At 53.3% G+C, this 19,913-nt stretch overlaps 1 protein-coding gene across 3 annotated transcripts; it reads right to left on the bottom strand.

Moving 5' to 3' along the window:
• Positions 1-1,525: 1,525 nt before the first annotated feature.
• MTA2 (metastasis associated 1 family member 2) lies at positions 1,526-19,208 on the bottom strand. Of its 3 annotated transcripts, none has more exons than XM_063316580.1 (18): positions 19,064-19,207; positions 14,509-14,576; positions 14,226-14,319; positions 12,310-12,427; positions 10,851-10,914; positions 10,027-10,144; positions 9,833-9,935; positions 9,635-9,734; positions 8,268-8,456; positions 7,912-7,986; positions 7,739-7,797; positions 6,985-7,082; positions 6,671-6,810; positions 5,639-5,867; positions 5,472-5,561; positions 4,464-4,582; positions 3,392-3,562; positions 1,526-2,399 (listed from the first exon to the last, which is right to left on the bottom strand). In XM_063316580.1, the coding sequence occupies exons 1-18, from the start codon at positions 19,089-19,091 to the stop codon at positions 2,199-2,201; spliced, it is 2,064 nt and encodes a 687-aa protein (XP_063172650.1). In that variant the 5' UTR covers positions 19,092-19,207; the 3' UTR covers positions 1,526-2,198. The 3 variants fall into 3 exon arrangements, with proteins under 3 accessions (XP_063172650.1, XP_063172652.1, XP_063172653.1); XM_063316582.1 differs by having other exon boundaries at positions 3,392-3,540; XM_063316583.1 differs by lacking the exon at positions 3,392-3,562 and having other exon boundaries at positions 19,064-19,208.
• Positions 19,209-19,913: the final 705 nt, after the last annotated feature.

Here is a 19,913-nt window from a genome sequence, read left to right as displayed (position 1 = left end):
ATTTACAATTTCCGAATTCTGGGCGTTGAAGTCCACACATCTTAAACTTGCCAAGGTTGAGACACACTGGCATAGAGGAACATGTCCAGCCACACCAGCTTGGGTGTAAAAAAAAAAAAAATCTAACAGGAGGTGAGAGATGTCCCACCTTCCAGATACCTTTCCACCCCAGCCTCGTGTTTCCAATTGTGCCTTTGGCAAAACGAAAAAAGAGGAGGAAGCCGTACATTCAAGCCATGGCTTGGAGAAAGAGGCTGTCATTTTCCACCACCTCTCTCCCCGCGCCATGGTTTCGTTTCACAGGGAAAGGCGGCAAGGTGAGGAGGTGTGCATAGGCCTGCGTCTGGCCAGTCCCGAGGTCTTTGCGCTCTTGAGTCGGTTTCCCCAAACACTCCCCTCTCCCTCCGGCCTTCTAAAAGTGTCTCGCTTTCCACTCGAGGGATCCGTTGCCCAGCTCTGGCCTTTTCTGGCTGGTAAAGAGGGTGGTGGCACAAATCCCGTTCTGCCCAGCCCACCTGTGGCTTTGCACTCTTCCTGCAAAATCTACCAAGAATGCCCTTCTGGGGGTAAGAACGAAGCCAAGTTAGAGCGCGGTGCTGTGGTTGATCAAGCAAAGGAGTGAGATGGGCAGCGACTAAATCTGATGTATAAATAAATCTGATATATATACATATAAACAATCCCACAAAGGGAAAAGCAAATCCCGGTTTCCCCTACGCCACCACCTTGTGCCTTCCCAAATACATTATGAGCACCTTTATCCAGGTAGCTTCCTTCCTCTCATCTGAGCATGCTCCTCTTTCCAATCTACCCTTTTTCTGGCACCGTGACTTTCCCCGTTCCCACTCCAAGAAAAAGACTTTTTGCACCAAGAGTCGCTTTGTCTTCCTTAAAAAAACCAACCAACCAACCAGGACAATCATTCGTCCTCAGAGGAATGATTTCAGTACTCTGCATACAGATAGTCCTCTCTTAATGACAATTGGGACCAGAATTTTGGTTGCTAAGTGAAGCGGTCATTAAGCAAACCCAACCCGATTTTACCTTTTTTGTGGCAGTCATTAAGTGGATCACTATGGGCGTTAAGCGAATCACACAGTTCCCCAATGATTTGGCTTGCCAGAAGCTGGCCGGGAAGGTAGAAAACGATGATCTTGTGACCACGGGATGCTGCAACGGTCATAAATGTGAATTGGTTGCCAAGCACCCAAATTATGATCACATGACCATGGGGATGCTGTGATGGTTGTAAGAGCGAGGACTGGTCGTAAGTTGGTTTTTTCAGCACCAGTGTAAGTCCAAACTGTCACTAAATGAATAGTTGTTAAGTAGGACCACCTGTAGTTTGTAGCAAACATGGAGAGAATAGGCTGTTAAAGCAGGAATCTGCTAAGCAAGGAAAGACGGCAAGAGTTTTTCAAACAGGCAGAGAGCAAAGACACACTGCTGCCCAAGTGTGTTAAAAGTGAAGCCACCCTGTTCTGCTTATCCCTCCCCTCCCAAAAACAACCAGCAGAGGAAGACGTGAAGAAAACGGCATTTATTATTATTTTTTGTTGCCATAAGAACCAGTTAGAGGCTGACTTTAAAAAAACCTGACTTTTGCTCTCCAAACCATGTACAAAAAAATGGATCTGTCAAAGGCGGGGTGGCGGGGGGGGGGAGAGAGGAGGGAGAGTTTGAGGATGGCCGGGTTAACAAGAAGTCATGACTGCTCCTTGTTCCCAAATGGGGGGAGGAGGGTTTTACCGGCGCCGAGGAGGAGAAACAGCACAGACAGCGAAGGGAGAGAAGGGAAAGAGCTCTACGGCGAGACAGGAGGACATTTCGAAAAGGGATGTCTCTGTCCCTCCAGTTCCACACCACTCCTAGCCGGCCCCCCATCCCAAAACAAGCAGGGTGCCAGGAAGAGTGCTCCTAAGAAAGGAGGACAAGGAGGCTTTGTGCATTAAGGTCAGCAAGGAGGGGGGGAGGGCGGGCAGGGCGTAAAAATGTAAAATGTGGAAATTAAAAATATATTTATATATAAAAAAGAGAGTGAGGAATACCCAGGGTCCACCACGCGGAGGGGGCGCCCCCTCCCCTGCCCGTTTCCAGCAAACGCTGGGCAACGGCAGCCTCGGTGGCGCCTTCCGCTGGAGAGGCCTCCGACATGGGACGAGGGGCGTTTGGGGCCGGGCCAGGAGGCTCCTGGGGTCCTAGAGGGGCTGGGCAAGGAGCCCAGAGCTCAGTCTTCCAGGATGATGGGTTCGCTGGTGCTGGCAGGGTGGACTGGGGGAACGGGCACCAGGGGAGCCCCCAGGGGCCTGAGCGGCAGCACCGACTTCACCTTGACCGGCAGGTTGGGCCGACGGGCAGCGCGCCGCATCTCCAGGTGGCTCAGCGCCTTGCGCAGGGCCCTGAAGGAGGAAGAGGAGCACAGCTTTAGCAGCCCGGAGGATGCTGGGGCCAGCATCAAGCCCCGTGCTTGAGGCTTCCTCTGCAGCTCGGTGTTTCCCCCTCCAGAAAGTCCCCGCGGCCCTCAATTCCCCAGACACCCCCAGCTCCTGAAGCATCTTAAAATTCCCACCCAGCAAATCTCTAGGCCTTATGCTTGCAAAAGGAGGCTTAGCCTTTGCCTGTATCTTCAGTTTTTTTTTTTTAAGGGGGAGTGTCTTTCATTTCCCTCCCCTCCCAGCGTGCCTGCCAGAAACCTCCAGAATTTTGCGAAAACCCAGAATATGCAGTAAAACACGAAATGACAGAAAATCTACTCCATGTTTGGGGCGGCCCGATCGGCCCTGCTTGGGGAAAATGGCAGAGGAGAACCCACTTTTTCACAGCACCCTGACTAAGCTTCCTGGGGGAATCTCTGAAAAAGTCAAGGCTGTTGCCCCCCCCCCAACTCAGAAACCTTAAAGGGATTCCAGCTCAGTGAATTCTAGAACAATAGGTGGGAATCCAGCTTTGGTTTCCGTCCTTCCGATACAGGGAATTGGCACAAATTCTGTATCCAACAGCAGGGGGCTCAACAGAATAGGCATGTAGCCCTTCTGAGCCCGAGAAAGGGGCAGGTGAAGTGGCCCACCCCACCCACCGTCCCCTTCCTGCTCACCTGCCAGCCTTGCAAGGTAGTCCACCCAGCAGTACTGGCTCTATCTTTATGATAAGGTTCCATTAACAGAATCTTGCAAATCTGAAAGGACATCTCTCCCCCCTCACCTTTAGAGCCCAAGAAACTAGGGAGGGTCCCTTCTGAGATGTTTTCCACACCCCCGTTCCTTCTGCGGGCTCAGCTGCCTCTTATCCAACAGTTGCCTAATCTGTGGTTTCTTCCTCCTGTCTCCCGAGGTCATTCCCGCATACCATTCCATCGCCCCATGGCCCTGTTTATGAATCCCTGCCTTGGTACCTGGTGTCCTTGGTCGCCACAAAAACAACAGGATTGGGGGTGTCGGCCGGGTTCAGCTTCTGACGTTTCATGGCAGGCTGAGTGCTTGACCTCATTCCGGAAGTCAGGGGCCGCCCGTTGGCCGAGAAGGGGAGCCCGCCCCCTGCCACCTGCGCCCGGTCGCACACAGAGCTATCAGCGAGAGGAAACCCCCCCACAAAGCAGTGTCTACCTCTTGCTGGCACCCGCCCAGCCACCCTCCCACCCCTTCCATTCCAGATCAGCCTTCTTCTGCCTGCCAGACGGGGGGACAACCCTCTGGGGTAGGTAGGAGAAAGTGGGCGACCCCACTGCCCCCTTCTGCAGGGAGAAAACTGCACAAAGTGAGCAATATGGAGACATGGAAAAAACCGAGACAGTGCAGGGCTGGCTTCCCTTGTACAGGTGGTCCTCGCTTAACGACCACCATTGGGCCTGGAATTACGGTTGCTAAGTGAAGCGGTCATTAAGGAATTTCAACCCAATTTTATGACTTTTGCAGCAGCTGTTAAGTGAACCATGTGGTCATTAAGTGAATCACGCAGTTCCCCATTGCTTTTGCTTGCCAGAAGCTGGCCGGGAAGGTCGACAACGGTGATCACGTGACTATGTGACGCTGCGATGGTCATAAATGCAAACTGCTTGCAAAGCGCCCAAACTCTGTTCATGTGACCGTGGGAATGCTGCGATGGTCATAAATGTGAACCGGTTGCCAAGCACCCAAATCATGATCAGGCAACCCCAGGGACATTGTGGCAGTTGTAAGTGTGAGGACCAGTCATAGGTTGGTTTTTCAGCACTGTTGTAAGTCCAAACTGACTAAATGAATGGTTGTTAAGTGAGGACTACCTGTAGATGAAGGAGGGAAGTTCTGGAAATGGGAAGAGCAGTATGGGACACAGTGCCCTCAAACCACAACAACTCCTACAAGGAAGTGGAGGATTTTTTTGCCATTTCCACCCTTTCTGGCTTTCCAAATCTCTGGACCGTTTCCCTTACAAAATGTCACCCCCGGGCCTGGCCCATCCGCCACCCGCGGCCCAGCGCTACTCACGTTCTCGAAAGTCCGCTTGCCCACGATGCCAGCCAAACCTCTGTTCTGGGTCAGCTGATTTCTGTTGATGGGCGTCTTGGTGCCTCGAGGGGTTCGGGGTTTCAACGGAGCCTGTGCGGCTGCAAAAGGCAGAACGGCGGTGCTGAGGGTGCTGGAAAGCGCAAGGGACAGCCGATCCTTCCTTCTGACCTCCATTCAGAGAGAGGTTCTCCCGCGACTGACCTTAGCCCCAAATGGAGTTTGTTGATGGCTTAGAAATGTTGGGCAGACCAGCCACCTGTGATTTTCTTTTCCCCCTACCATCCGTTGGGAAAATCTTAGGTCAGTCCACCACAACAACCTATCAGTGGCTTCTTGAATCAATCTTTTCTTTCTCCCCAGCCAAGGCAACAGACTAAGTCCAGCCATGAAACGCAGGGTGGGAATTCTACAGTTCGTTCCTCCCCCCGTGATCTGCAATTACCAGTTTCATGGCAAGCCGGGGCTAACTGCAAAACGGGTTCAGCAATAAGCCAAATAAACCTAAACTTTTGCCCAAAGTGACTGGAAGACCAGTAAATTTCCAGGCCTTATGGTTGAAAAAGGAGAAATTTCCTTCCTTCCTTCCTTCCCTTCCCTGTCTCCCTTCACCCATCCAGATCCTTCCTTCCTTCCCCTCCAATTCTCCTTCTCTCCCTTCATCTTTCCATCCAGATCCTTCCTTCCTTCCTTCCCTCCCTCCCCCTTCCTTCCTCTGTCTCCCCCTTCCTTCTTTCCATCCAGTTCCTTCCTTCCTTCCTTCCTGTCTCCCTTTGTTCTTTCCTCTTTCCATCCAGACCTTTCCTTCCTTCATATTCTACCTGGCCCCCCTTCCTTCCCCTTTCCATGGTCTCCTGCCTCCCAAGGGTGTGTGTGTGTGTGAAGGGAATCTCTTATGTCCCCGATACATGACCAGGAAGTGAGGAAGAGGAGAAGGCCATTCACATGCAAAGGGGCAATCCGGGAACAAGCCAGTGTGGAGAGCCTTACCCAGCTCCTTGACAATGGTCGCCAGAGGAAGACGAACCAAAGGATGGATCTTCAGGGGTGTCTTAGCTGCCTTGGGGAGCCGTATTGAGCCTGGAGGGGAAGGAAACCGAGCCTCGCGTGAGATCCCCAGCTTCTCCCTGCCCCCCCCCTTCCTGCCCCCCACGTACACTCTGCCTTGATGGCGTTGGCATTGATGGGCGCGTAGGGGCGCCGGGCAGCCCGCCGCGGCTGCAAGATGTCCCGGCACATGCGGCGTGCGATGCGGGTCAGCTTGGTGGTCTGCAGCAGGAACGTCTGCCGGTTTTTCGCCAGCAGCTTGGCCCGGTTGGCGCTGGTCGTGTATGGCGAGAGGCTCTGGGCTTCCGGCCGAGACGTGTGGCCCCGAGAGTGCGGCTCCTGCGAACAAGGGAAGGACGTCGCGGTGAGAAGGCGGCTCGCTCAGGGGAAGAGGAGAGAAGTTGGTGTCAAAGCCCACAAGCCTAGGACGAGGTGCCCAAGCTAGAAAGCCTGTTCCTGAGGTGGACGAAGGCAGCAGAACCCCTCTGGACAGACGCTTCTTCACTATTAAGCTGTCAGCCCTTCCAGGTGGACCAGACAGGAATCATGACCAGATGAGCTAATTCTACTTTACTGTAAAGCTATATTGACAATCTTGGAAGTATAATTCTCCCCCTGTCTCCTTTACAGCCCGAGAAACTAGGGAGGGTCCCTTCTGAGCCTCTTGGCCTGCCCCTTATGCAGCTGTGGGCTATGCCCTCTCTTATCTGACCGTTCCCTTGGCAGCGTCTCTTGGCCCCGTCTCCCAAGGTCTTTCCCACGTACCCTTACATCTGAGGTCAGCCTTCCCAGGTGGACCAGACAGGAAACACAACCAGATGAGCTAATTCTACTTTATTTTAAGGCTACACTGACAGAATCTAGCAAGTCTAAAAGCACAAATCTCCCACCCTCCCCATTTACTGCCTGAATAATGAGGGCGGGCCCTTCCTAAGTTTCTTCCTCTGGCCGTTGCTCTGTTGCGGGCTCCTTCCTCTTTTATCTGATCGCTCCCTAGATGGCATCTCTTCCCCCCATCTTCCAAGGTCACCCCCACATTCCATCGCATAAGCAGGCTAATAATTCCTGATGCCTTTCTGATTAAGAGCCAATGTCCAGCAGAACGTGGGTCCTGAGCTAGCCATGAGGGGGAGGTTTCTTACTGTGACGCTGCGGGCGGCTCCCTCCAGCTGCGTTGGCGTCTTCAGGCCCCCGTATTTCTTCCAGTAGATCCAACAGGAGGCGCAGAGGCGGCACTGCATGTTGGGAGGGCCCCAGGCGTACCACTGGGCTGACTGGGTGGCTATGGGGCAAGAGAGAAGCCGGGGGGGGGGGGATGTCGTCAACAGCCCGCCTGCTGCAGGGGCTGCACCCCTCCCTAAAGGCCTCCCCCAGCGCAGGGTGCGAAGGAGAGACTATTTGGCCCCTGCGTCAAGCTGGAGGAAGATGAACCTCTGATTTCTTGGTGGGAACTTACTGTGGCAGCTCTCACAGGTGAGACCTTTCTGGAAGCCAGCTCCATTCATTCCTGGCTTGGAGCCAACAGAGATGATTTGGTTTGGATTCGGTTTTGTACTGTGGAAGGGGAAGGGAAGACAGCGCCATTAAAAGGCTCTGATGCGTTCCACGCGGGCAACGTCTCACAGGCTTCATTTCACAGGCCCAAAGCTATCGGCCTGATACTAGATCTGGCTGTTGCCAAAGCAAGGGACCGATGAGAGAGCCAGTTTGGTGTCGTGGTTAAGGCACCGCGCTAGAAACCGGGAGGCTCTGCGTTCAAGTCCTGCCTTAGGCACGAAGCCAGCTGGGTGATCTTGGGCCAGTCCCTCTCTCTCAGCCCTGGGAAGGAAGCAATGGCAAATAACTTCTGAAAAACCTTGCCAAGAAAACTGCAGGGACTGGTCCAGGCTTTGACAATCAGACACGATTGAACAGATTAAAAAAAAAAGTGGGGGGGAGAACCAATGGAATCTGCCTCGCTCCCCCAACAGAGAATTGCTTCCATGTCTTTGCATGGGGTGTGTGTGTAAGGCACAAGAATTTAAATGCCGAGTCTGGAATAACTACAGCTTGCATTTGATACGCAGGCTACCACCCCGATTTCTTTGTAATGGTTTCTTAACTTTCTACAAGTCAGAAGTTCCGGGGTCTTCGGGTGCCCGTTTCTCCGCCCCAACCCAGTCTGCCGGGGAGAAATCCGACCCCCTCAAACCCGGCACGGGGATACTCACTAGGTTGGGATGTACACCTGTTTCAATTTACTGTCCGCTTCGGCCGCTTTTAACCTTTTCTGCGCAGAAAAGGAAATTGCGGATGGTCAAAAGAAGCACCTCCAGGAACTGTGTCATCCTCAAGGAAGGAATTGCCCTCTTCCCAAGAGGGCTGCAGGAAGACCCTCGCTCACCTGCTGGATGTATCGGTCTGTGGTTTTCCACATGTAGTAGAACTGCACAATGCTGGCCAGGGACTTCCAAGGCAGCTGCAAGAGAGGGAAGAGGGGCTGGGGATTGGGATTCAGTCCTGCCAACCCTGCTTCAGCCGTGCTCAACACCTTTCAGGTTTAAATCTCAGCTCCAGTCATAAAGTCCACGCCACACATGGAGAAATTTTCCCCACAGAGAAAGCTCAAAGCCCCAAATTACGGCTTACAAACTCAGTCTGCTTGCCAGCAATGGAACACCCCTGCGTTTCCAAGCTGGGGGTGGGGTGGGGGGAAATGCTCCCTTTTTACCAGGAATACCGAGTCACAACCCTACTCACAAAGTCCTGCCGAATGTCGTTGAAGTCTTTGCCGTATTTTTCCAGGGCCTCCTCGAAGAGCATGGCTTCGGAAGCCGACCACTCCTCCATCTCATCCCGGCACAGCACGGGCCCGCCCTGGGGCACCAAAGTCGACATCGCCTTGGCCAGGTCGTAGCCGTTACGCTGCAAGGTATCCATTGCGTGAAACTGGCAACAAAGAGAGGGGATCCCTTAGGAGAGCGACGCGGTTGAGCTGCCTGTCAGTCTGCAGAGGAAGCACAGAGCGAGGTCCGCAGCACAGGGATCCCCCATCTTTTTTTTTTTGCAATTACTTCCTATTAAAGATTTAACAATAGTAAAAGGTAACACAAACCAAACTCAAAGAGAAGGAAAAGAGAAAGAAAAGTGCAGAAAGAGAAAGGAATGAAGGAAGGGGAAGGGGAGGGAAGGGAAGGGGGAATAGAGAGAGAGGAAGGGAGGGAGGGAGGGAGGGAGGGAGGGAGGGAAGGGAGGTTCTCCTTCTGCAGCCATAAGGCCGGGAAATTTACCAGTGTCCCAGTCACTTTGGGCAAACATTTAGGTTTATTAGTAAAAGATAACACAAACTGAAATCAAAGAGAAAGAAAAGGAAAAGTGCAGAAAGAAAAGGAAGGAAGGAAGATTTAAAGAAGTAACTTCCATTGCAAGAACCCTCATCTCGAGACACCCTGGTTCTGTTCAGGCCTCTTGTCAAACTGTGGCCCAGGAAGCTTCACCGGGGTTTGATGAGATGTTTAAACTGAAAAACTACTATCTGGACCTGGCTAGCAAACAATTCAGCTCCGGCTCACAACCAAGTCTGAAGTGACCAATCCGGGTTGCTGCCACCATTCGGCCTTTGGAAGTGCAGCCAAAACATGGTTCTAAACAATAGTTTGCAAGTTAGCAAACTCTAATGTGGGCTGTAAACTATGGCTCGCACAGCGTAGGGCTCGAGGCACGCACCAAGCTTTTGCACGACTTAGAGATAAACAAGTTTCTAGTCCTTATTGTCACAACCTTAGTTTACAGCCCAGTGTTTGCATCAGCCATGTCATGAGGGGCTGGTTTCACCAAATCTCACCCGAACAAATAAACCAGCTTTGAGCTTAATGCAATGGCGCACACTCATATGTGCCAAGGCTACAGCTGGTCTCCTTCAACAAATGAAATAAGCTAATTAACCTCTTTCAGCCCAGGTTTGTGGGCTGTGTGACTCCCTGGCCAACAAAAATGGCCAGAGTTACGCAGATCCTAGTCTCCTAGTCTTCTGCTACAGGGTTTTCGGATTCCAGCACAGAGGAACAGCAGCAATGCCCGTCCTGATCCCCCTCCCCACAAGCGATTGCCCGTCCTCCCCGCCTCACCAGCGTGATGTCTCGGGACGCCGCCGCTGCGCTCATGTGAAGGCTGGGCTGCCGGATGGAGCTGCTGCAGTCGAGGGCCCGTGCAAACGTGCCGACGGCCCTGAGGCCGGAGAGGAGGAGAAGGGAGGGTCAGCCAACCCCAGGCCCTGCCCTCAGCTGGGCCCAGAGACCCCCGAGACCCCTGCAGCTGGACCTCACCGAGCCACCACGAGGAACTGGTCGATCTGCCGGTCGGAGAGCGGGTTGTCTGGATCCCACACCTTCATCTCCATCTTCTGCTGGTTCCTGTTGTCCGATTCCCCTGGGGGCGAGGGAGGCGTGTCAGCGCCCGGGGCTGGCCTCCTCGGGGTCTGCTCCCCCCCGCATTGAAGCCCGGAGCCCTCCTCGCTCACCTTCCGCCAGTCGCTCGGGGATCTCCGCCTGGTACTTGCAGCCTACCCGGATCTCCCCCTGATCGGCCAAGAGAGTCTTCTGAACCGGGTCAAAAACCAGCGAGTAGAAAAAACAGTCCTAGGAGGAGAAGCGTGAAGGGTTCGATGCCGCTTTCGGGAAGTCCATCCCAAGAGGCTGCCTCAACTTCTGTCTGGCGGAGTCAAGAGCCTCTCTTAGGGAAGCCCAAGTCTCCAGGGTTGTCTGAGGAACCTCAAAATTTTGTCACCCTCCCCGTCTGTTAGCCCTGTGAGGTAGTCCAGACAAGGAGCACACCCAGGAGTACTAGCTCTATCTTTATTGTAAGGCTCTGTCAGCCTTGCCAGGTAGACCAGACAGGAAACACGACCAGACGAGCTAATTCTACCTTATTGTAAGGCTGCACTGACAGCATCTTGCAAGTCTGAAAGTACAAATTTCCCGTCTCCTTTACAGCCTGAAAAACTAGGGAGGGTCCCTTCCGAGCCTCTTTCTCCACCCATTACGCAGCTGTGGGCTAAGCCCTCTCTTATCTGACCGTTCTCTTGGCAACATCTCTTGACCCCGTCTCCCAAGGCCTTTCCCACCCACCATTACAGGTTCCATGAACAGAATCTTGCAAGACTGAAAATAATTTCCCCCTCCTTTCCTCTCCTCTCCGGAAAACTAGGGAGGGTCCCTTCCGAAACATTTCCCACACCTCCTCTCCTTCGGTGTGCTGAGAAATGTTTTAGATGCTGGTTGTCCCATCTGCAGCTCTCCCTCCTGTCTCCCCAGGTCATTCCCACAGACCATTACACCATCTCACCTCTTTATCCAGGTACTGACTGAGGATGTCTGTTTCATTGAGCAGGGTGACACTGCATTTCCCCCTGCAACCAAACAGAACAGGGGTCACATTCTTGCTCCCCCCCTTTCATCGTAAGGTTATAAATCTTAATACGCTGTATTATTTCAATGCCAATTTCACTGCAGCAGTGTTTAAACAACACGATTAAAAATGATCAACGTTCTATTATTCAGAAAGCTTAAAGTCTTGAAAATAAAAACAGAAAAGTAAAAATGCTATCCATGTTAGTTGCTATTTAGGATGCCAACGTTACAAGGGCAGGATGATTTGGCTTTTCACCCACAGTTTATAAATAACGTTTATTGCTGCAGCTTGATTTTATCGTAAGCCGCCCAGAGTTCCTCTTTTGGGGGAGATGGGTGGTAATAAAATTTGAATGAATGAATGAATGAATGAAGAAATAAATAAATAAATAAAGTTGAGTATGGCATTAAAAAAAAAGAGCTGCTGTAATTCACATCAAAATATTAGTTGTATGGGGGTCATACTCTGGGGGTCATATTCTTGAAAAATCCATCCTCAGTTGCTCTGCTCCCAGGCCTAGGAGGGAAGGCTCAGGGCCCAGCCCTTGTGTCAGATCAGAGAGACCTGAGGCCAAAAGCTGTCCTTCTCAATAGCACTAATAACACCTGCCTCGCGCCCTCCCTGCTGGTGGGCTGCAAGGCAGTGAAGACCATATTTGCTGGATGATTTGTATGGGTTTTATTGATTTATTAGGGATGGGCTGCTGTGTTGATGTAATGATACGTGGGTAAGACCTTGGGAGACGGGGCCAAGGGACTCTGCCAAGGGAACGGTCAGATGAGAGAGGGCGTGGCCCGCAGCTGGATAGTGGGTGGGACCAGAGGCTCGGAAGGGACCCTCCCTGGTTTCCTGGGCGAAAGAGGAGACAGGAGAATTGGACTTTCAGACTTGCAAGATTCGGTTACTGTAGCCTTACAATAAATTAGAATTAGCTCATCTGGTCAATTTTCCTGTCTGGTCTACCTGGGAAGGCTCACATCGATCTTGCAAGTCTGAAAGTACAAATCTCCACCGTCTCCTCTACAGCCCGAGAAACTAGGAAGGGTCCCTTCCGAGCCTGTTGCCTCGCCCGCTATCCAGCTGCGGGCCATGCCCTCTCTCATCTGACCGTTCCCTTGGCAGCGTCTCTTCCAAGGTCTTTCCCACATACCGCCACAATTATCCACATAGTCTGAATTGTGACTTGAAAGGACCGACTTCTGTAGTTTTAAAAAACCTTGCTACTGCAAATCACCTGGAGTCGTACGAGCTGGGCTGGGCGCAAGGGTCATAAGAGGAGCGAAGAAATGAAACTGGGCCGCCAGTCCGGCCTGCTCAGCCCTGCGCTCCCTCCCCCTTTCCCTGGACCCTCAGAGACAACACAGCCACCCTGACTTTTCCTGAACCCTCTCACCGTATGTGGGTTGCGGGCAGAGACTCAAACTGGCGCGACAGGAAGAGCTCACGATGTTTCAGCTGATGCCGCTGCTGCTCTGAAACTGAAGGCTGCTTAGATTCTTCTTCAAATTCTCCTGGGGGTCGTTTTTTTAAAGGGGGAGGGAGATGAGACCGCAGACGGGGAGAGGAAGGGAGAAAAAGGTAAGCACTTCCTGGAATTCCACCTTTTTCAGAGAGGGCACAATCTGGCCTTTAACCAGCTGGGGACCAGCCTCCGATGAGAGATTACATAAAGGTGTGTTTACAGTCAAGCTTTAAACTGGGCCTCCTGCGCGCTGGTGTTTTTCTAATGCTGGAGGGAAGGGGTGGCCCCATATTTTGTCTCCTGACCATCTGAGAACCAGGATGCTAGCACTTTATACAGCATTTGGGACCCCCGGGGAGATCTGATGGATTCTGACTGACCCTGAGCCAGCCTCACAACCCATCACTCTAAACCCAAAGGAAGGCAGTGGTACAACTGCGAGAGATAAACCCCCGAGGATGGACGTTGCTCTGGACACTGCGATGCTGGAGAAGATCCCCCCGCCAGCCTCTCCTTGCCACACCAGGGCTGCCTAATCCGCTTTAACAAAGGCCACTCGAGCAGCGTGAGCACGACGCTCCCAGTTTAGTTCCGTAAAGGGCGGGGAGGAGACGCTCCCTTTTTGCCTCTCCTGAAATCTACAGCTGCTCCCGAGATGCCTTTGCACTTTGGCGCAACCCCTTCTCGACACCGCTGTCATCACACCTCCCCTTCCGCTTTCTGTTTGCTCGGCTCAGGAGCCCTTGGGCCCAACACGCCACGGGGGGAGGGCGGGGCAGGTCCCAGCAGAAGGCCCTCCTGTCCTTCCTGCTCTCCGGCGAATTTTAAACCCTTTTCCCCCTTTGCTCTCCAGACACACGCACACACACACACTCCTGTGCCGTTCTACAGCAGCCCCAAGCATTGTTCTCCTTCCAACCCCCCCCCCACTTTCTGCTTCTAGAGCTTGGCAGTATCCCAGAGAGGTGGGGAGACAGGAAGCAGAGGGGTGTTCACTCCACTCCCACCCCACCCCCCTGCTTTGGGGCTCAGGAAACCCTCTGCAGGGCTAGGGGGCGGGCACAGATTGGCAGGCCTGTCAGGAAGCCAGGGCCCTCCTCCTCTTTGCCCAATCAGGCCCAACCAAGTCAAGGTCACAGCCCCTGCCAAAGAGGCTGGGAACCCCCAGAGAAGTCCCGCGCATTCCTCCTCCCCACCCCCATGCTCACAGCTGCAAGCCCACTTTTGTTAACCCTTCAGCAGCTGGGGGCTGTGCCAGCACTGGCAGCCTGAGAGTCGGCACCCGTTTTTCTAGGCCAAGGCTTTCTCCCACTGCTGCTACTGCTGCGAGGCGAGGTGCTCTCCACCCCCACGGCCCCTGAGGTGCTCCACTCAACTTTGGGCCAAGTTGGTACATGCCAAAAAAAAAAGGAAGGAAGGAAGGAAGGAAGGAAGGAAGGAAGGAAGGAAGGAAGGAAGGAAGGAAGGAAGGAAGGAAGGAAGGAAAGCCAGCTCCATCTCTGCTCTTCAGTATTCCACCTGCGAGCGTGTGTGTGTTTGTGTCTGTCTGTGTGTGTGTGTGTGTTCAGCACACATTTCAACCCATGAGAAAACGGGCTGCCCTTTGAGACATCCACAATTCAAGGGCCCAGCTGTGCCAAGCCGAGGGTGAGGCAGCCTTTCACGCAGCCTCTCTTGGGTGAGCTGCCTCCTGGCCCCCCTGTCTCCAAATCTAGGGCCGCGCAGCCCCACCCCACCAGCCAGGCTCCTCTCCCCGTCGCAAAACATCCCTCGTGACCCAAACCCTTCCCAGCATGGAGGGGCGAAAGCTAGCCTGGCCCAGCATGTCAGGAGCCCCTGCCACTCACGAGCGTTGCTGTCCGCCAGGCTGTTGAGGCTGCTTGAGATGTCCCGGCGTCGAAAGAGGCAGACCACCTTGGCTTCCACATTGCCGTTGGCCGTCTGGGGTGGCGGGGGGAGAAAAGCTGCTGCTTGATCAAACGCCCCAGCCTGGAGAGAGGCTTGGCTTTCCCCATATCCTGCCCCGTCCCTCGCATCCCCGGCTTTCCCCGGACACGGCAGATCAGCAGCTCCGGGGAAGAGCGATTCCCACCCGCCCCTTTGCACAGCCCACCCCGGTCCTGCCCATACCTTGTTGAGCTCCTCAATTCGACGGACGAGGTAGGGATTACTAGAGGAATTCTCAAAGTAGACGTAATCTGCAAGGAGGAGAAAGCAAAGAGAATTAAGTGAGGGCGGGGAGGGAAAGATGACCATCCAATCACTTCCTGGATGGTAGCTCAGGCAGCTGGATATATTTTTAGCGTGTGCGTTGATTTCTACTTTACTTCTTGACTTAAACCTCCAAGGCTGCCATTTACACCCAGGTGCGAGAAGGGCCCGAGTGGAAAGCAGACGAACGCACATCCTTAATGGCTAATGGCCACAGAAATGGCCTCCTGGTCTTTTAACATGAAAAATCACCCCTAGCCTTCCCTTAAATTTTAATTCTGCAGGTTAATCAGGAAAAAAAAAAGGGGGGGGGGGAATTAGTCGCTTTCCTTAAATAATAAATCCAAGCGTTTGGGCCCGACTGCAATTTACCAAAACATTCCTCGTTCTGCTAACTCTACAGCCAAATGTTTGGGCACAGTTATTACTAACCCCTCTCTCACACTGTGATAAACCTTAAGCTGTTTTCGGTGCTGCGTTTAAAGAGAACCCAGCCAACCCTGGTTTATTCCACAAACCATGGCTTAGTCTGATGCATGAGCAAGCATGCTATTCTTCATACACGTAAGTCGAACAGAGACAGTCTGATCTTCCTAAATTCCCTTGGTGAATCCACAGCAGAACTGAGATTCAAACAGGGGACTTTCCACGGAGAACATTGATTCCCATGATCCACACCAGTGTTTCTCTCAACCTCGGCGGCTTGCAGATGTGTGGACTTCAACTCCCAGAATTCCCCAGCCAGCATTGGGAGGTGGAATTCTGGGAGTTGAAGTCCACAGATCTTCAAGTTGCCGAGGTTGAGAAACACTGATCTATACCAGGACAGGGATTCTACATTATGCTGTGGTTTGGTGAAGAAAACACCACTGGCTGGTTCACAGGACATATTTAGCCACAGCCGACCATGTCACACCTTGCATCAGCCTGAGGATCCAGGTAGCAAGTTCTCCTTTCAGTGTTCACATCCTCCTTCGAATGTGGTTGTTGAAAACGGTCTGCAAATTTTCCTGCCAGTTCCGAAGGAGATGAAACCTCAACCCCAGGAAATCAGTCTAAAAAGCCCATAATTCTTTCTTCCAAAGGCTGAACAATTTGGCAATGATGATGATGATGATGCTATCGTCTCATAAATGTATTTCCACTGGACGATCCTTGTTCAAAAGCCCCTTCTGGTTCTCCCAGTGATTCCAGTCCTCTATTGCCCCACCAAATTCACCCCCCCCTCCAAACACACACATTCAGAATATCCTACCCATGCTTGAAAAGCCCACTTCTCTTTGAAACAATGCACTACGCCTATGAAATTTGGCACTGGGACTGGAATTCCAACTAAGGCACTGTTTCCTTTTCTCGCAACCGCTGGACTCACTGGGATTAATGGGATTTGTAGTTCAACACCTCTGGAAGAATCCAAGTTGGGGAAGGACAATTTTAATGAATCACCCAGTGAAAGCAGAGTGGGACTGAACAGGGTCTCCACGCCCCAGCTCATATTTTGCTCTTCGTGATCCTTAGCGGAAGCAAGAGACAGCACGCTAAATTTCCCACCGTTTTAAGTTGAGATCTGCAACTTCACCACACCGAAGGACCCCCCCTTTGAGGGCCACGCGGAGCCCTGCTCCAAAACGAAGTGGGGGAAAACACAGATCTGATTCGTACTTGGCGGATATTAAGCGCAACGAACACAATTACATTCCCAAACCTTTTCCCCACTCAGTCACATTAAATATGGCGATCTGATAACCTCCGGACATCTTTGAAGTCCAAGCCAAGGTTGCGCACCCTTGAGCTGAAGCCAGGATTGGACTCCCAAGCTGTTCTGCCTAAGAACACTTCATATTCTTGCATTATCTTAGTAACATTTATAGCAATCAGATAAAACAGGAGGAAGCTACCTGGCTCCCAGCTGTTTTCAGTTTCGACACCTACTGTCATGAGCACTGATGGCGAGCAGGAGGGGGCCCCTATCCAGGGGGGAAAACGCAGGCGTAGTACTGAGGAGTTGAGCAGCCATTCAAAGAGACACAGATCAGACCTGCCTTGGCTTTTGGGGTTTGTCTGGGTTTTTCCCACGCTTCTTCAGTTTGTTAGGATTTTCTGTCTAATGTAGCAGTAATAAACCACTAGAGACCTGCTCCTCGTCTCAGCGTGATTTCTGACTGTTAGGACACCTACACTTCCTGACCACCAGGCCTGGGAATCTTAAAGACAAAGCACCGCATCTCGGCTACACAAGGAAACCACGTTTTTGGCCCATTCGCGTCCGATCAATTCAAAGAAATTGTCATATCCTGATGAGACAACTGCCCCTTGCTCGACATGTCGCCGAACGTTGGACTTCCTCTGCTTTGCCTATCTGGTCTGTCTCCATCGCTACTGGAAAAGTCTGGTCTTCCAACTAACGCCAGGCCCTGAGCCACAATGCAGGAGGGATTCCGATTCAGTCTGTATTGGAGAGCAAAGATGGGGCCATCGGAAAGGCAAGACAGTGACGGATCAGAGAGGCCTACAGAGAATTTGGCAATCCAGGGAGGACACAGCCAGAGACTGGAAGGGAAGATGAAATCTTCAGGGTTGGCAATGTTCAGCCAGAGAGCCCCAAGTGGCTTTCCAAGGTCTTGGAGCAAGGCCATTTTAGTTTTGGTGCCCAATATTTTTAGTTGGCGATGCCAAGGACTGGAGTCGGACTTTCTACAAGCAAGATGTGAGCCACCAGGATGATCTTCACCCCTCCTGTACACCTGATGGGGCACAGGAAGCGCCAGGGAGTGGTCCTCCTGAGGCAGAGGGTGGGCAAAAGCGTTCTACGCCAACCGAAGAGGAAGGAGGGATAAACAGCTCCACCGGGTCGAACCAAACGTCCCCATTCGGCTTTCTGTTTCCAACAGCGGCCGGATAGAAAGCTGCCCGGCTGTCTGTGAGCAAGATGTGAGGGTAACAGCCCTGTGCCTGCCTTTTGTTTCCCGCTGGCTGGTATGCAGAGGTATACTGCTTCTGAACATGGAAGTTCTACTGAGCTTCTGTGAATTCTTTAGCATCCTGTCCCTGGTGTTGTATCCAGGCCACCACCCCCAAGCTGCTAAGTCTGAAGTATTAGCTTGTGTTCACATTCTGAATTGCAGACCCCCTGCCTCTTTCTATTGATTTCTTAGTTTTCCCCCCTCAAGTCAAGCCACATCCTCCATGTATCCCCGGCAAAATTCTACTGCTTTTTCCTACCCACCCACCTCCCATCCCCCCTGGTGTTGTTGCACCCCAATTTCCCCCCCCAACCATGTCGTGAAAGACCAGGATAAGTTTGCTGTTATCCCTGCTCAGGCCATCCTTTAACCGAATGGGAAAAAGAGCTAATTATATCCCCACCCATTTATTTTTAGCTTCTCTGCAAATCTTAGCAAGATGCTTCAGCCACTCTCCTGATCTCCATCCCTCCCTTGCTACTTTCTCTTAAATCCTTTTCTTGCCCCCCTAAATTGCTCCATTTTCTTAATCAAGTTGCTTTTTCATATCAGTGTTATGCCCACTACCAAGGACTTCAGCACAAAACACCTGGAGAGTGCCAGGGGAGGGGTGCCCAGGCAGGGGATGATGGGAGTTTCAGACCAGGAAACCTGGGGAGAGTCAGGGGAAGGGGTGCCCAGGCAGGGGATGATGGGAGTTTCAGACCAGGACACCTGGAGAGTGCCAGGGGAGGGGGGGCAGGCTGGGGATGATGGGAGTTTCAGACCAGGACACCTGGAGAGTGCCAGGGGAAGGGGTGCCCAGGCAGGGGATGATGGGAGTTTCAGACCAGGACACCTGGAGAGTGCCAGGGGAGGGGGGGCAGGCTGGGGATGATGGGAGTTTCAGACCAGGACACCTGGAGAGTGCCAGAGGAGGGGGGGCAGGCTGGGGATGATGGGAGTTTCAGACCAGGGCCCCTGGAGAGTGCCAGGGGAGGGGGGGCAGGCTGGGGATGATGGGAGTTTCAGACCAGGGCCCCTGGAGAGTGCCAGGGGAAGGGGGGCCCAGGCAGGGGATGATGGGAGTTTTAACCCATCACATCTGGGGAATGCCAGGTTTGAAGGAAGTAGGTCTGGATGGGGACGATGGGATCTTTAACCAAGAGGACTGGGGAGGGCTCGGTCTCGGATGATGGAAGAGATCGAGCAACACTCTTGGGGGGCGCCAAGTGGGGGGGGATTACCTGTATATGGATCATGGGTTTCGCAACCCCACACTTCAGGAAGGCACAAAAAGGGGGCAAGGCCCCAAGAGAATTGGGGTCCCCCGATTTCAAACCAGCCCCTCCCCCTTCAAAGGCGGCTGACCCCCTCCTCCCAAACCTCCCCCCACTTCCTGATCGTCGCCTGCCCCCCAGAGCCCCCCAACCCGGACCACCCCCCTTTTTGTGGTTTAAATAAAGCCCTCTGGCGCCCCCCCGCCCGCCCCGGCAAATAATGAGCTGGCCGAAGGGCCGCCGCCTCCTTACCGCCCACCCGGTACATATTGGCCGCCATGGCGCCGCGGGGGCGCGCCGCGTCCCCCTCCCGGCCGGCTCGGCCGCCTCAGCAACTCCGGGCCCGGCCGCTCTTCATCGCCTCCCGCCGCCGCCGCGTCTCTTCCCCCTTACGCACCCTGGGCCGGCCCTGCCTCGCGCCCTTCGGCAATCTCCGGAAGAGCTCGGGCATTTCCGGTCGGGCCTCGTTGGAGGCGCACGCCGGGACCTTGCGATGGGCGGAAGCCTCTCGGGCTTTTCCGGAAAAGGAGGTCCCCGGCCTGGGCTGGACGTGTGGTGGGGGCGGCGGGCCTTCTCCCGAGTCTAGCCGGAAAGGGCCGAAGACACTCGGGTTGTCTCCCCCGGAAGGCTTCGGGCCGCCCCGTAGAACGGCTTTCTCCCCTCCCTCGTTTCGAACTCCGGGCGGAGCGGTGGGCGGAGCCTCCGCAGGACTTCGGAGGCGCCTTCGCGTCTTTCCGCCGATCTTCGCCGGGGGGGGAGGGAACCGAGCACCTTCGGCCGTCATCGGCCCTTTCCGGAATTTCAGGTTAACTCTTTCCTACCCCTTCGTCGCGCGCAGAATTTGATTTATATTTTAGCGGTCCAAGCTATCGAGTTGGGACACGTTGGAATGCCTGGGTTTGCGTGTGCAATGAACGCATGCGCACACGTGAATGCACACGTGCTGGTATGTTGGATATGGGGGTAGAAGGTGTGAACCCTTTAAAATTATTTGCAGTCCTGAAAGTGTGCCTGGGCACCAATGCATTAATTGCACACTCCGCAGCACATTTAGTGGCTTTAAGATCTATTTTGTTTGGATGCTTTTGAAACTACACATGGA

Source organism: Candoia aspera, chromosome 17, assembly GCF_035149785.1.
Source record: "Candoia aspera isolate rCanAsp1 chromosome 17, rCanAsp1.hap2, whole genome shotgun sequence".
Classification (NCBI taxonomy): domain Eukaryota; kingdom Metazoa; phylum Chordata; class Lepidosauria; order Squamata; family Boidae; genus Candoia; species Candoia aspera.
The sequence above is the reverse complement of the archived record's forward strand: the minus strand, read 5'-3'. Positions and strand labels throughout refer to the sequence as shown.